At 31.2% G+C, this 17,494-nt stretch overlaps 1 protein-coding gene across 1 annotated transcript; it reads right to left on the bottom strand.

Annotated features, from left to right (window-relative positions):
• Positions 1-2,737: 2,737 nt before the first annotated feature.
• Positions 2,738-17,189, bottom strand: LOC115710786 (uncharacterized). The gene is made up of 4 exons (XM_061103295.1): positions 16,400-17,189; positions 15,903-16,019; positions 15,558-15,788; positions 2,738-5,355 (listed from the first exon to the last, which is right to left on the bottom strand). Exons 1-4 carry the CDS (start codon positions 17,187-17,189, stop codon positions 2,738-2,740), a joined length of 3,756 nt encoding a protein of 1,251 aa, XP_060959278.1.
• Between the last annotated feature and the right edge of the window lie 305 nt (positions 17,190-17,494).

The following is a 17,494-nucleotide window of genomic DNA, read 5'->3' as shown; positions in this document are numbered from 1 at the left end:
TAGTAACAAAAAATGTTCATATATATTGAGAAAAAAATTATGTTTGGTTTCATTTAAAATAATTTAATTTGAATATATTTTTGGGCTAATAAAAATATAGAATTATATATATAAAATCTTAAAATAAAATTAACTCATAATAAATTGTATATTATTATATATTACATCAAATATAAAAAACTTATAAAATAAATATTTATTAAATAATTATTTTTAAAAATATAAAAAATGAAATGTATATTAGATGAAAAATAAAAAATTATAAGATATTAAAAATAAAATAATAAAAATTCATAGAGTAAGAAATTAATCAATCACCCATAAATAAAAATGCTTTTGGATGAATTAATATGACATAAAAAGAATAATATTTATAACCTACATGGATGATGCTTACCTACTTTATAAACAATGTGGGACATTGAGTTCCATGCATTTTGTAGTTCTTTTCTAAACAAAATAGAAAAAATTCACAAAATTTTAAAAATAGAATAAAAAAAATCTAAGATGCCACCTAAATTTATTTTGTGCTTTCCTTTATATTATATATAGATATAGATATGATGTGTTATCTTTTAATGCATATATATATAAGACACTTTTTTTTTATCTTTTTATTTTTTTTTCCAAAACCTAAAATATATCTAAATATTTTTTTTTTGTATTTCCTTTCTTCTTCAATTTGGTTAAGCATTTTATAGTTTTTTTTTAAAGCTATTATAGCTATTAGAAAATTATACAATACATTTCCTTAAAAAAAAAAAGTGCATTGATGCACTTTCTATTTGTTTGTATTTGAGAGATTTTTTTGTTTAATTTTTTTTAATGATCTTGTACGTATATCTAAAATATTCTGTAAAATTTTAAAAAATTTAGAAAAATTTAATACGTCGAAAGTAAAGTTCAAACAGTTTATTGCATGTTTGACTCTTTTATTTGATACGTGTGAAATAGGCTATTGGACATTGCTTTTCATAGTGTAAACTATATTAAATTTCTCAAAATTTGGTAGGATGTCTCAAATAATTATAACGTATGTGACTATGAAAAAAAATAGACTAAAAAATTATCTTAATGCCAAAACAAATAGGAGTGCATTAGTATATCTCTTTTAAGGGATACATTATAAAATCACACTATTTTGCTGAGTCTATTATATCTTATTTGTAAGTTATCTAAACTTACTTAAATACCAATACTATTAACAAAAAATAATTTATCTCTGCCCATTGAACATATTTCCACCATACCATTTTTTATTTTACCAAAAAAAACTTATAAAGAGATTTTTTTTATTTTTACATTTCAAAACAGTTTTTTCTTTCTAAATCTAAATTCATATGACAACTACCAGAGCAACCATCATAGCAACCCAAACCATAAAAATAATAAAAAGAGTTAAGAAATAGTATATGGAGTGATTCCCCAAAAATAAACTAAAGGTGAATAAATAATATTAATAATAAGAGTAAATACAATTTTAGACCATGTATTTTGCAAAAGTTACTGATTGGACTCTCTATTTTGTTAAATGATAAAATAGACTCTGTGTTTTTTAAATAGTAAAAATAGGACCTTGAGTTCAATTTTCGACAATTTTTTTAATCTAACAAACTTGAAGATATTTCCTAATTAATACGAATAAATATATAAAAATGTAATCAGTTTTGTTATAATATCTCTACATATCAAATTATTATTAAGTTTTATTATGACAAAAAATTATTTCAAAGTCCTATTTGTACTATTTTAGAAAATACTAGATCTATTTTATTATTTAACAAAACAAAAAGTTTAATTAATAAATTTTACGAAACACATAATTTAAAATAATATTTACCATAACAATAATGATAAGGCTAATTAGCAATTTTTACCCCGAACTTTGATATATACTAAATCATGCCCCCTGAACTTTTTTGGCTGTTAAAAATTTCCACTGAACTATTAAGATTGTTAAATTTAAAGATTTTTGTTTAATTTTAGTAAAAAAAATCTAACATGGATGAAAGTTTAGGAGGCATGATTTCATACATATCAAAGTTTGAGGGACATAATTAATATGAAAGTTTGGGGAGCATGTTTTAGTACATAAACAATCACCAAAAAAGTAAAATTGAATGAAATTAGACAAAAGTCCTTAAATCTAACAATCTCAATAGTTTAGGGGGAATTTTTAACAGCCAAAAAAATTCAGAGTGCATAATTTGGTATATATCAAAGTTCGGGGAGAAAATTACTAAGTAGCCTAATGATAATATGTGATCTTACACGTGCAACCCGTCCAAAAAATAGTATATATAAAGAAAGGTATAAAAAAGGACATGTGGCATTACATATATGAGTTTTCTTCTCAATTCTCTATTTTTCTATTTTTTTTATTTATTTAGTTTATACTCATTATTTTTATTTGCTTATATTTATATTAAATGTTACTAATTAACTACAAATGTAACTTATAAGAAACCTAATAGTCATACATTTTCATGAATAGTAATTAATTACAAAAATAAAAAAAATATATAAATATGAAAATTTTATGAATTATAATAATTACAAAAAAGTTAATGATGATTTTAAATTAAATATGTATGTACCTTCTCAATTTTTAATTCTCTATTTTTCTATTTTTTTATTTATTTAGTTTATCCTCATTATTTTTATTTACTTATATTTATATTAAATGTTACTTTTTTTTGTTTTTGAAATTAGCGTGGTGTCATTAAATAAAAAGAAACTAGACCTCATGGTCGTTACATAACAGGTTCTCCGGTAACATAGAGACCGGGATAGATCCAAACATATGATGAGCAAAGGCCCATCTAGCCACATTGTGAGCGGCAAAGTTACATGTTCGATTAATAAAAGAAAAATTACAGCTAATAAACGATTGAGAAGACTTAGTACAAAATGAGACGTAATTTTCAAGCGCCCAACGAGAATCCAACCCATTGAATGCATTGATCACCACCCTCGAGTCATTCTCAACTATAATAAACTTGTAACCCATCTCTAATGCAGTCGAAACCGCTAAACAGCACGCCTCAGCTTCTCCGCAAAGAGCATCAGAGAAATCCACCCGAGCCGTCTGAACTTTAACCACATCTCCGAGATGGTTCCTGGCGACAACTGCAACACACATATTGTCAAACCCCACTTTTACATCGCAATTCAGCTTAATCCAATCCCGTGGGGGAGGGGACCAAACTTCCTTTAGATGAGAAGTAGGACTAGGTAACAAAGAATCATGTAAATCAGCATAGACAAAACATATATCATCAACACATTTTTTCACATCAACAAGACAATTATTGTGAACTTTGTCATTCCGCACCCTCCAGATTGTATCCACGATTATGGAGGCGTACAAGAAAGCATCCTCCACTCGAACTCCTCTACGGTTTAGATCCCAGATGAACTTGACCCAGTCCCAGATTCTGATTCCTGTATCACAAATGGGATAAAAACCCCAAGGAGAAGAACGCCAGAGATGAAAGGCCACATCACAAGAAAGGAAAAGGTGTTCCATAGTTTCTTCCCTTGATCCGCAGAGAGGACAAGTAGTATCCTCAATGTGGAATCTTTTATTGATCACTGATCTTGTAGGAAGCGCATTTGACAGAATACACCACCACAGGACCTTGTGTCTTTCCAGGATTTTGCTATTCCAGAGCTTGTTCCAGAGATTCGGAGCTACCTCGCACTGGGGGGCTCTATCCAAAGCTTGAACAAGATAAGCCGACTTACAAGAGAACATTCCATTACTTGTTTGAGTCCATATCCATCTATCAGTTCCATTCCCAGAGGGGTGGCCCCCTTTCAAGATGGCTTTCACAGTTTCATGATCAAAGCTTTCCTTCAGCTTGTTTACGTCCCAGTGACCATTAGAAAGTAACAGGTCAGACACTCGGTTGAGATTGGTTGCGCCTTCCCTGGTGGGTTTTGGACAAAAACCTTTATAATGAGGAATCCAGGGGTCCTCCCAGATAGCTGTATTCTCTCCGTTAGCCACCTGTTTACAAGCACCTCTCTTTAAAATCGAGTTAGCCTTCACAACACTTTTCCAGAACCAAGAGTCAGAGTTTTTATATTTATATTTTAGGAAATCCTTCCCTTTTAAGTATTTTGCCGTCAAAACTCTGCAGCACAGCGATTGGCTACCAGTAAGGATATGCCATCCCCACTTTGCCAGAAACGCCTGATTCATTTCTCTAGTTTTCCGAAAACCGAGACCACCAAGAGATTTAGGAAGACACAACTTGTCCCAAGCTTTTAAATGGAGCCCATGATTTCCTTTTTCAAAACCCCACCAGAAATCCCTAACCAGACCATCGATACGGTTGACCATACGATTAGAGAGTTTGGTGGTCTGCATAGCATACATTGGCATCGAGAGGCCCACTGATTTAATCAGAGTGGCCCTGCCCGCCTTTGACAAAACCTTTGCCTTCCATCCCTGCAGCTTTGAAGTGAGATTATCAAGAATGAAGTTAAAGTCGGCGTCCTTTTGTCTCGACCGGAACAGGGGCAAGCCTAAATACTTGATGCACCCTTCAGGTGAATTAATCCCCAACAATTCTTTTATCTCTTTCCTCATGTTTGACGAGGTATTGTTACTGAAGAAAATAGAGGTTTTTAACTTATTAACCTGTTGACCGGACCACAGACAGAATTTTTCAAGGCAACTCCAGAAACCCCTAACTTCATTCAAATTGGCTCTACCCATCAGAATTAGATCATCCGCAAAGAAGATGTGGGAGAGGATTGGACCACCCCTACTTAGCTTTATGCCTTGAATGCTCCCCTGAGTCAAGGCGTCATGTAATAGCCTCGAAAGCACTTCCGCTGCCCAAATGAACAGATAGGGCGAAAGGGGGTCACCTTGACGAAGGCCACACGAAGGGATAATTTTTCCAACCTGACCCCCATTCAGGCAGATATTTAAAGAAGTGGTAGATATGCATTGCGAGACCCAATTACGGAATCTGACAGGGATCCCACAGCACTCCAACACATGGTCAACAAAACGCCAGCTCAGCCGATCATAAGCCTTGACAAGATCAATCTTGATCGCAAAAAAACCTTCCTTACCTTTCTTCCGACCAAAAGAATGAATAACTTCTTGAACAATGACGTTGTTGTCATGAATGTTTCTTCCGGGCACAAACGCAGCTTGGGTAGGACAGATGAAGGAAGGTAACAGAGGTTTTATTCTGTTCGCCAGGATCTTGGAAATAACCTTATACACGACATTGCAGAGAGAGATGGGTCTGAAATGACTGGTTCTTTTCGGGTTTTGAACCTTCGGAATGAGAACAATGTTGGTAGCATTAATGCCTTGTTGGGTTTTATGCCCTAAATAAAACTCATTTCAATATAATCAGATTTACTTATTAATATAGATCAGAAATAACATTTAATGTTGCATGGTTCACATGATTTATTTCATGATTATATGTACATAATGTATAAATTCATCTGAAATCCTTTTCACATACTTGATCCTGTTTATTGTGTCGTCAACACATTGGAAAGTAAACATGACTATGTGAATAAAGTTTCCTAGATTTATCAGACATAGGGTTTTACTGATATGATAATCTACAACAAGAGTTTACTTGTATTTGGAGAAATACTATGTTCTTTCCAGAGCATTGGTTAAAGTAAAGCTCAGGTTGGATGCATGGAGTATGCATCGGAAGGGACCGATATTGAACTTTGACTTAGATTTATTAAACTTACCGTAATATCTATTCAAGTCAATATCGCCTAGTTGATCCTAGATCAAATGATCTTAATCCTGATATGATTAGGCTCAATCTTGAAAGGCTATTCGTGTTCTTTGATTTGTTAGTTAAGCCTACTTTTAGGTCAGGGTGATACGTACATTTTGGGAACACGGTAGTGCAATTGAGTGGGAGCGCTATCATAAACATGGAATCTATAGCTTCTATCTGGCGATTAGTAAGCAAAGGATGATCTCCTTCGAGCTTGACCAAACGAACATAAATGGTGGAGTACTCATTTCACATTAGCTGAAATATCATTTATACGGGGTCAAGTGTTTTAAGGAATAAATACATTGTAGGGTGTAACGGTAATTTAATCCCTTTACAGTGTAGATCATTCATATAGAGGATCATTGATCACATTAGGATTATAACAATGGATAACTAATGATGTGTCTATATGGTGGAACATATAGAGCATTCTATATACTGAGAGTGCAATTCTAAGTTCTATGCGTGGATTCAACGAAGAATTAATAAGTTAGTGAATTTTAGTGTTAAATTCTTGATCTACTTATTGGAAGCTCGGTTATATAGACCCATGGTCCCCCCACTAGTTGAGATAATATTGCTTGTAAGACTCATGTAATTGGTTTTGATTAATCAATTATAGTTCTCAAATTAGACTATGTCTATTTGTGAATTTTTCACTAAGTAAGGGCGAAATTGTAAAGAAAGAGTTTATAGGGGCATATTTGTTAATTATGATACTTTGTATGGTTCAATTAATAAATATGATAAATGACAATATTATTTAATAATTATTTATAGTTATTAAATAGTTAGAATTGGCATTTAAATGGTTGAATTAGGAAATTGGTATTTTTGAGAAAATCAGATACAAAAGGTGTTAAAATTACAAAATTGCAAAAAGCAAGGCCCAATCCACTAAGTGTAGGGCCAGCCACTTTTGTAGGAAATTTAAACTGATTTTTTCATTATTTTAATGCCAAATAATTCAAACCTAACCCTAGTGGAATGCTATAAATAGATAGTGAAGGCTTCAGGAAATTTACACTTAAAATTTTCTATTTTTCCTTCAGAGAAAAACCTGAGCCTTCTCTCTCCCTATCTTTAGCTGTCACTTCTTCTCTTCCCTCTTGAGAATTTCGAAATCCTTAGTGATTACAGTAGTGCCCACACACATCAAGTGATACCTCAATCATAGTGAGGAAGATCGTGAAGAAAGATCATCGGCAAAGGAGTTTCAGCATCAAAGATTCAGAGAAAGAGATCCAGGTTCAGATATTGATAATGCTCTGCTACAGAAAGGAATCAAGGGCTAGATATCTGAACGGAAGGAGTCATTATATTCCGCTGCACCCAATGTAAGGTTTCTTAAACTTTATATGTGTTTAATTTATCGTTTTAGAAAGTTCATATTTAGGATGTTAATAAACATACTTGTGAGTAGATCTAAGATCCTGGTAAAATAAATTCCAACAACTGGCCTCAGAGCCATGGTAATTGATTTACTTACATGTAATTTGGACTTTAAAACGATTGTTTGTATGTTCTTTGGATGGTATCATGTTGTATTGAGTGTTATTTGATGATTGATTGATGATTGTGAAATTTTCGTGAAAAATAATTGTTATTTCGGTTCTGGCATTATTTTTATTGGATAGTATGGAAAAAATTAAGCAAGTTAGCCTTTTACGTAACTCAATTTGGATTTTATTTGAATTAGTTATGATTTTTGAAGATTTGACAAAATGGGGGCTGTCTTTGATAGTTTCACACGATCGCGAACTGTCCGTACAGTTTCGAATTTTTTCAATTTTCTTCAATTTTTCATACTTTTTCATGGAATTAACTTCCAATTTTTTGTATGGTTTTGTATATATACTATTACTATTCCTAATTCAATTCTAATTATCATTTTGAATTAATTTAAATTTTTTTTAATTTAATTCAAGATATTAGTGTAATTTGAATTTGAATAGAATTAGTATTTATCTTTTTGCTTAAAAATCTATCTTATTTTTAAATTTGATTATATTTTTTTTAAATTTAAGGTCAGATATTTTAAGATATTTATAATATCTTTTAAGATATTTATAATATCTTTTAAGATATTTTAAAAATATCTTATCTTTTAAGATTTTTTAATTAAATCTTTTTAGATATTTTGACCATATTTAAATTTAAAATAAGATATTTATAATCATGTAATTTTTAAATGATATAAGATATTTTGCTAATTTTTTTAAATTTTGTTATTTTATTTATTTAAATTACATTTAAAATTTGAAAAAGATATTTATTTATCTTTTCTAATTTTTTATTTAATTTTTATTTATAAAATAACATTTAAAATTTAAAAGTAGTTAGCAAATTTTTTTTTGAAATGATATTTAGGTTGGTTGAAACCTAATTTTTCAAAAATTGTAGGTTTAATTTTAAATTTAAATTTTTTAAAAAAAATTTCGAATTTTTCAAATTTTTTTTAAATTTTTCGAAAAATTATTTTTTTTATTTAATTAATTATTTTCGAAATTAAATATTTAATTTAAAATTAAATAAATCCTACATCCAACTATCCAACTAACCTTGTTGCGAGTATGTGTTTTAGCTTATGTGTAAGTTTTTAAAACCTATTATTACTTGATTGCAAATAGCCATGGTTACTTTTTGCCGAATCTAATGATACGATGGCTCCACTTAGTCAAGATAATAATTTGTAACGGTATATTTACAATCTTCTTTCATCTGTTTATAACCTAGCAACATGATAGGACCCATCCAAAGTGTGCCTGTGTGAGCCTATGTGTTTAATTTCATTATAGATGCATATAGGTTGTTGTTGCTAAAATAAATTATCATAGTTCTTGATAGAATTTATTTAGGCCCATTTAGTTATTGGGCTTATTCAATTAATAACAGTTGTTCTTATTAAGGTTAAATTCCTCTCTTTTGGGCCTTGTGTGAGAGTTGGGAGCCATAGAAGTGGGTACGACATACTGAACCCAGCACCCCCTCACACAAACCACCCCAATTGTGAAGGCCCATTTGCCTGATTTGAATGACTGTACTAGGTTAATTACACTAGTTTAACCTAATTAAAATTGATTAGCAACATAATTAATTTCATTTATTTTGAAATTAATTTAAGAAAAATATAGTTTAAAGAATTATTTTTTATTCTAAGCTAAACTATATGTATTTTCTTGTATTTAATTAAATATAGAATTATAACCATCTAGATTCTTTCTGGAACTTAATTTAAATTTTTCATTAAATATTCCTATTTAAGTTGATATTTAGTTATCTTCAACTAACCAACTTAAATCTGAATATCTTTTGAATTCAAAATTTCAAAATTAAGTTGAGGAATTTTAGGCATTGGTTATTAAGATTCTTTAGATATTTTTTAAGTTAATATCTTTTCGAATATTAACTTAAAATGGAATATTTTTAAATTAAGTGGTTACAACTTAATTTTTGATATTTAATTAAATTTAAATTTGAAAATATTTAAGTTCTAGATTTTTCTAGTACAACTTAAATTAGATATTTTTTCAAATTTTGTGGAAAAGATACTTAGTCAAATAAGATATTTTCTAGATAGTTATTAATAGACTACTTATTATTTCTAATATTAAATAGGAAAATATTATAAATTGTGAAATTAATTATTTATTAATTAATTTTGGTACAATTTATTTTAAATATATTTTTCCTAGTATTAAACTAGAGATTAATAATTAAGCCTTCTCTACACTTAATTATTTATTTCTTGAATTTAATACATTTAATTAATTTGAAAATTAAATATCTAAGTTGATTTTATCATCATACTTAAATATTTCTTTTTCATGACATTTAATTAAATAGAAAATTATTTTTAGTTGAAATTTAATTTTTCAACTAAATTTAAATAATTTTCAAAATATATTTTTTCTTTATTTTATTAATCAATTTTCGAAATTGCATTTCTTAAATGCTAGAATTTCGAATTTTATCTTGAAAAATAGATTAAGTTGTAAATTAATTATTTTAATTAATTCTTGGATCAACTTAAATCAATGATTTTTTCATTTATTGATTAATAAATTGAATTAAAGTATATTATTAAAAATTGAATTAATTAGTCGAAGGAAAATCTAGATAGATGATATTTTTGCTTGAAGTATTTTTCTAGTGTATTTAATTAAATAGAAAATTAATATTTAAGTTGATTTTCATCATCTACTTAAATATTTGAAATTTTTCTTATATATTTAATTAAATAGGAAAATTATATTTTTTGTTGTAAATTAATTTTATTAATTAATTTTGGGCCAACATTAAATTAGAATAATTTTTCCAGGATTTATTTTTTATTTTAATATGCATTTTTCGAAAATTGTATTCTTATATACTTTAATTTTTCGAAATGCAATATATATTTATAGAAAATTAAATTTGAGTTGTAAATTAATTTAAATTAATTTTGTAACAACTTAAATATTTTTTTCTAAATATTTATTGGAAATTATTACTAAGATGGAAATAATTCATGTTATTTTCATATCCATCTAAGTAAAATTTATAAATATTAAATTAAAATTTATATTTAGAATTTTTCATTCTAAATTGGAAATTTTAATTAAATAAATATATATTTAAAATAGAATAAATAAAGAGAATAAAAGAAAATACAACTCTTTTTAAATAATGAGCTTTATTATCAAGAGACATTCGATCTCCATTGTGGGTTTTACACCGCGTTTGTTTTAGTGAGTAATCCTCCCTAATGGAGGAACGTTCATTAGCAATTTCGCACCGTTTAACCTCGCATGATAAGTAGTTTGTAAGTGTTTTGTATGGTATGGATCACCCTAATGGTGGCGACCATACTTGACTTGCAAATTATGAAACAATGGTGGAAGCTCATAAGATAGAATTGCCTTGACTCTCGCCTAAACGGGACAACGCTGAATTCCAATCTTGATCGAATAAAAGGTTGCTAGAATGTTTAACATTTTAGACGAGCTGACAACTCTATTCAATGAATGGTAGCTTTGACTCTCGCCTAAACGGGACAACGATATCGGTTGTTGAAAACCTTGGAAATTATTTAGGATTGTAAGTTTTAGTATTTTCACTTGTCATTCCTACTTACTATATGTTTATAATTTCTGAATTGTGTATGAATTTATATTGAACCATGTTATTTTCTGTTATTAAGTTGTAGTTTAATTTCGAATCTTCATTGTTGGTCTAACTTGGCTTGTTTATCTAATGAGATAAATCCCTAGTGGATTTTCACCATTAGACATACATAATAGTGTTAGATCTCGAAAGATGAATATTGTATATGCGACATCTAGCTGTTCATCAATTGATGACACCTTAGACTAGTATTTTTACGATATAAAACAAGAAGATTATATAAATAAGATTACTTTGACTTTCGCTAATCGAAGCATCGTTGGATTCTTATTTTAAACGAAATTATCCTAATTCCTCTTAGCTTATTCATTTCGAATTAGCTTTCAAATATATCATTGGATGAATGGTCTATGAATCATTTCATGTCATTATATTTTCTCTTAAGAAATTAAATGACGCATATGATTATAACCCCGAAATTCTATTCCCAATTGATATAAATCCTCAATCTTAGAAATTTCCTACTTGTATGGGCAAATCTACTTAGAGTTTGTATTAGTAGTGCTGGTCCAAGATAGAATTACTCATTATATTTGGTATAAATTTAAGTCTTTGACTTTAATTTTAGATTCCAAATAGAAATTTTCTTAAATTTCTAATTCCAGAATACAATACAGTTACACTTTCTCAAGTGTTTAATATCCATCTTTTATTAATGGATTAAAACTGTATGGAATGTGAGTTAGGTATTCTGTGACCAGGATCCACTTGAAGTATTCTAAGAACTCTTTGATGTAACTAAACCTATGTCATCATAGACACTACCACATTTTCTTAATCTATGGCATTTGTATCTTGTTCATAGTGGTTTTGACAAGATCAATCTCTGCAAAGAGTAATATGCCTATATCCACTGAAAGTAGTTCATCTCATTCGCAGATGGATGTACATTCAGGGGTGGATATGAGTTTTTCGTTGTATTCTTAAAACGATAACTCTAGATTATACCTTATGCAAAGAAATTTGAAATGTTTGAAAAATTTCATCAATTTCTAGCAATGGTTAAACACCATTAAGGTATGTGGTTAAAGATCTTGCGAACTGATAGGGGTGGAGAAATAGTTAGTAGATATGCAGTTCAAAGATCATTACATTGATTTTTGAATTATATCCAAACTTACCTCCCCAGAAATTTCGATTTGCATATTGATGATTAGTTACTAGTCGTTGCCTAAGTCCTTCTATGGTAATACAATTTCAGAATGATGTAATGGTTGTATACTTAATGTAAATCATTACTAGATTCATGGATGACCTAATCAAAATCTTAAGAAAGGCTAGAACTGTTAACCATGGTTTGTTAGCTTTTCTAAGTGATTAGGGGTGGACCATCCCATTGTCAATAGATAAGAAAGTGTTTGTTCAAACAAATACTACTTTTCTAAGAAAATGACTAAGTCTGAAAACAAGTAGCAAATAAAGGAGATATTTAATTCTTGATTCCAAAAGTGTTCTATCATCTTATATGACATATGATGATCCCACTGCCTCTGTTGTCTTGTCACAACCAAAGAGGTTAATACCATTTAGTTTTCTTCGACATAATTCGCGGTACCTTGTCGTAGTGGGAGAGTTTCTAGGAACTCACCTTCTTATGACTTGGGAGACACTAGTGATTAAAATCCATTGTGAGTTTAAACAAGTAATGGATTGTCAAGATAAGAAACTAAGAAGAAAGCCTATAGAACTATGGTTTAATCCATTCACATGGAATAACCTAAAGTTTTCTATTACAAGGACATAAAAGGAAATTTTCGTTTATAAGTCTATTCAATGGACTTAACAAAACTTCCTGTTCCTAGTATTACAGGTTTGAGTTTATCTAAACCTATGGCTTGTGGTATACCTGGTAATTACTTACTCTAATGCAAGCAACTTACTTTAGTAAAATGCTGAAGCATTTTCTTTCTAATGGAAATCTATAGAAGCTTCACAACTTCTTAGGTATAGATTTTATTTATCTAAGGAAAAGTCTTAACTATTCCAGAAAACATAAAGCCATGAAAGAATTTCTTACATCAACAGTGAGAGGTCTTAGATATGCTTTTGTATGCCTTAGACCAGACATCTGCTGTTGAGTGGGAGTAATGAGTAGGTATCGATTAATCCGGGGAGAAGAACATTGGAAGACAATCAAGTAAATCCTAAGATTAAGAAGAGGAACTATATGTTAGTCTATAAGAGTGTGTTTTAAAACTCTTAGACTACACCATATCAGATTTCGAAATTTGCCTATGTGCTAGTAAATCTTTCTGATAAGATGGTGGTTACTCTGGGGGTGGAATAGTGATTTTGGAGAAGTGTAAAAACCTATCTGAATTCTCTAAGTCTACCAGAGAGAGACTGAATGTGTTAAAGCTGCAGGAAAGTTACTTATTCGGTCTAAGGAAAGTTCTATACATCTTTGGCACCATTCCAAATTGCCTTAAACTACTAGTGTTAATTTCCTGATTAACCAAAAGTAGTTGCCAAAGGTATAGAATCCAGTATCCCAAGAGAGTAGACATATAGAGAGGAATTTCACATTATCAATGATTTTGTGATTAAAGGAAGAGTAATGGTGGAGAAAAGGTTGTGGTTAATTCAACCTTTCAGATCCTATTACGAGGAGTTTACTAGTACTACACTTGATTTGTATATCAAGGTGTTGAGATTATTTGAAACGCACTTTTTGTTTTATATTAGTGCAAGTGGGAGTTTGTTGGGTTTTATGCCCTAAATAAAACTCATTTCAATATAATCAGATTTACTTATTAATATAGATCAGAAATAACATTTAATGTTGCATGGTTCACATGATTTATTTCATGATTATATGTACATAATGTATAAATTCATCTGAAATCCTTTTCACATACTTGATCCTGTTTATTGTGTCGTCAACACATTGGAAAGTAAACATGACTATGTGAATAAAGTTTCCTAGATTTATCAGACATAGGGTTTTACTGATATGATAATCTACAACAAGAGTTTACTTGTATTTGGAGAAATACTATGTTCTTTCCGAGCATTGGTTAAAGTAAAGCTCAGGTTGGATGCATGGAGTATGCATCGGAAGGGACCGATATTGAACTTTGACTTAGATTTATTAAACTTACCGTAATATCTATTCAAGTCAATATCGCCTAGTTGATCCTAGATCAAATGATCTTAATCCTGATATGATTAGGCTCAATCTTGAAAGGCTATTCGTGTTCTTTGATTTGTTAGTTAAGCCTACTTTTAGGTCAGGGTGATACGTACATTTTGGGAACACGGTAGTGCAATTGAGTGGGAGCGCTATCATAAACATGGAATCTATAGCTTCTATCTGGCGAATAGTAAGCAAAGGATGATCTCCTTCGAGCTTGACCAAACGAACATAAATGGTGGAGTACTCATTTCACATTAGCAGAAATATCATTTATACGGGGTCAAGTGTTTTAAGGAATAAATACATTGTAGGGTGTAACGGTAATTTAATCCCTTTACAGTGTAGATCATTCATATAGAGGATCATTGATCACATTAGGATTATAACAATGGATAACTAATGATGTGTCTATATGGTGGAACATATAGAGCATTCTATATACTGAGAGTGCAATTCTAAGTTCTATGCGTGGATTCAACGAAGAATTAATAAGTTAGTGAATTTTAGTGTTAAATTCTTGATCTACTTATTGGAAGCTCGGTTATATAGACCCATGGTCCCCCCACTAGTTGAGATAATATTGCTTGTAAGACTCATGTAATTGGTTTTGATTAATCAATTATAGTTCTCAAATTAGACTATGTCTATTTGTGAATTTTTCACTAAGTAAGGGCGAAATTGTAAAGAAAGAGTTTATAGGGGCATATTTGTTAATTATGATACTTTGTATGGTTCAATTAATAAATATGATAAATGACAATATTATTTAATAATTATTTATAGTTATTAAATAGTTAGAATTGGCATTTAAATGGTTGAATTAGGAAATTGGTATTTTTGAGAAAATCAGATACAAAAGGTGTTAAAATTACAAAATTGCAAAAAGCAAGGCCCAATCCACTAAGTGTAGGGCCAGCCACTTTTGTAGGAAATTTAAACTGATTTTTTCATTATTTTAATGCCAAATAATTCAAACCTAACCCTAGTGGAATGCTATAAATAGATAGTGAAGGCTTCAGGAAATTTACACTTAAAATTTTCTATTTTTCCTTCAGAGAAAAACCTGAGCCTTCTCTCTCCCTATCTTTAGCTGTCACTTCTTCTCTTCCCTCTTGAGAATTTCGAAATCCTTAGTGATTACAGTAGTGCCCACACACATCAAGTGATACCTCAATCATAGTGAGGAAGATCGTGAAGAAAGATCATCAGCAAAGGAGTTTCAGCATCAAAGATTCAGAGAAAGAGATCCAGGTTCAGATATTGATAATGCTCTGCTACAGAAAGGAATCAAGGGCTAGATATCTGAACGGAAGGAGTCATTATATTCCGCTGCACCCAATGTAAGGTTTCTTAAACTTTATATGTGTTTAATTTATCGTTTTAGAAAGTTCATATTTAGGATGTTAATAAACATACTTGTGAGTAGATCTAAGATCCTGGTAAAATAAATTCCAACATGCCTCTATGCATATTACCAGTTATAAAAAAGTCTGACACCGCCTCACAAAAATCAGCGCTAACAGAATCCCAATAATGCTTGTAGAACAGAACTGACATCCCATCAGGCCCAGGGGCCTTATGCTTATTCATGGCAAACAGGGTTCTTTTGATCTCATCAGCACTAGGGCAGTCAAGCAGATTCTCTGCCTCTTCTGAAGAAATTCTCTCTTGAAATAAACCACTGCAGTCATAAGGATGCCCGTTGTCTGCTCCAGAGAAAATACTCTTAAAAAAATCAACAAACTCTCTGCCGATACGATCCCTACCAGAGATCCAAGTATTGTCATTGGTTAATAAACTTTCAATTGCATTTCTCCTACCTTTGATAGTAGCCGACAGAAAGAAAAATTTAGAGCACTTGTCCCCATCTTTGAGCCAAGAAATCCTCGCTCTTTGTCTCCAATAGGTCGCTTTCCTTTCCCAGGATTGTCTCCTACCTATATTAAATGTTACTAATTAACTACAAATGTAACTTATAAGAAACCTAATAGTCATACAATTTTTCATGAATGATAATTAATTACAAAAATAAATAAAAAATATGAATATGAAAAGTTTATGAATTATAATAATTAAAAAAAAAATTAATGATGAGTTTAATTATATATGTATATATATAGATTTGTAGACTTTAAGAAAAACTAGCTATAGATAATTGTTCAAATGAATTCAATTTTTGCCATGTTGCTATTTATCTCAATTTTGGTATACTTTTTTTCTTTTCTTTAGTGTTAGTTGATTTGATGTTGGTTCCATACTTTTTTTTTTTTTGAAAGAAAAGGAGCCCGCTAGAGAGAAAGAAGCTCAATAAGATTACAGGGGTCATCACCAATCCAAATGGCTACTTCATCTAACCCTAGAGCTCGGTGCGCAAGTTTATCAGCCAGGGTGTTAGCCTCGCGGCGGACGTGAGATAGCCGAGCAGCAGGGAACTGAAACAAAGTATTCTTGATTTGACGAATAAGGTCACCAAACACCGAAATATCTTCTTTGTGGCGGGAGAAAGCATCAGTAATGGCTTTGCAATCCGTTTCCACCTCATGGACAAAAAAATGCTCTGTAAGGCACCAATGAAGCATAGAGAGGAGGGATTTTGCTTCTAGGGTAGGGACCGATCCTCCTCCGAAGTGTGGCTGGGCCAGGGCAGCGACCACCAAACCTTCGCTGTTTCTAATGATACCTCTGAAACCCGCTTTGCGGTAGACCTTGGAAACTGCTGCATCCACGTTTAGCTTGAGAAGACCTGCAGCTGGGGGGGACCAAGACGGTTGAACCACTATCTGACCAAGGCGGGAGGAAGACGCAATAGTCTGCTGAGAGGATTGGTAGTCTTCCAGAAAGCTTTGAGCCAAGTTGAGGATTGCATGATCAGGGTCGGGTGCTTGACTTTTAAGGGCTTTGTTCCTGTTGAACCAAACAAACCAAGCAGTACAAAGAAACAACTCGACGTCTTTTTTGGTTAGAGATGTATATATCATATCAGCAATGTCATGGAACAAAATCTCAGAAGAATGAGTAAAAATGTAATGATAAAATTGCGTACCTTTCCAGACTCTTCTAATGCTCCGGCAGTAGAATAATGCATGTGAGACAGACTCATCCGACATTCCGCAACGGTCACACTCCGGGGAATTAATAATTTTCCTAAGGGCTAGGTTTTTTGAAGTGGGGAGGGTTGAATTTGTGGCTCGGAAGGCAAAGTGTTTTACCTTGGCAGGGAGGGCAAGGTGCCATAGGTTTTTCCACCAAGGCGAGGGGGAGGAGGAGGAAGGTATATCTGGGGGGGGGGGGGAGAGGAAGAGAGGCTGAGATGGTAACCTGATTTAGCCGAATAGACCCCAGATTGGGAGTGTTCCCAAATGTACTCGTCGGGGTGGGGGTTCAGGGGGAGGGGAATGGAGAGGATTTGCTC

This window comes from Cannabis sativa, chromosome 8, assembly GCF_029168945.1.
Source record: "Cannabis sativa cultivar Pink pepper isolate KNU-18-1 chromosome 8, ASM2916894v1, whole genome shotgun sequence".
Taxonomy (NCBI): domain Eukaryota; kingdom Viridiplantae; phylum Streptophyta; class Magnoliopsida; order Rosales; family Cannabaceae; genus Cannabis; species Cannabis sativa.
This window is presented reverse-complemented; position numbering and strand designations above follow the sequence as displayed.

Excerpts from the sequence above, each read along its gene's own strand:
- LOC115710786 (XM_061103295.1), bottom strand. The coding sequence starts at position 17,189 with ATGTCGGATGAGTCTGTCTCACATGCATTATTCTACTGCCGGAGCATT. Across the intron at positions 16,020-16,399 it reads TTGGATTGGTGATGACCCCT|GTAGGAGACAATCCTGGGAA; the intron begins GTAATCTTATTG and ends CATTTAATATAG. Across the intron at positions 5,356-15,557 it reads GTCAGACTTTTTTATAACTG|GGCATAAAACCCAACAAGGC; the intron begins GTAATATGCATA and ends AGTTTTATTTAG.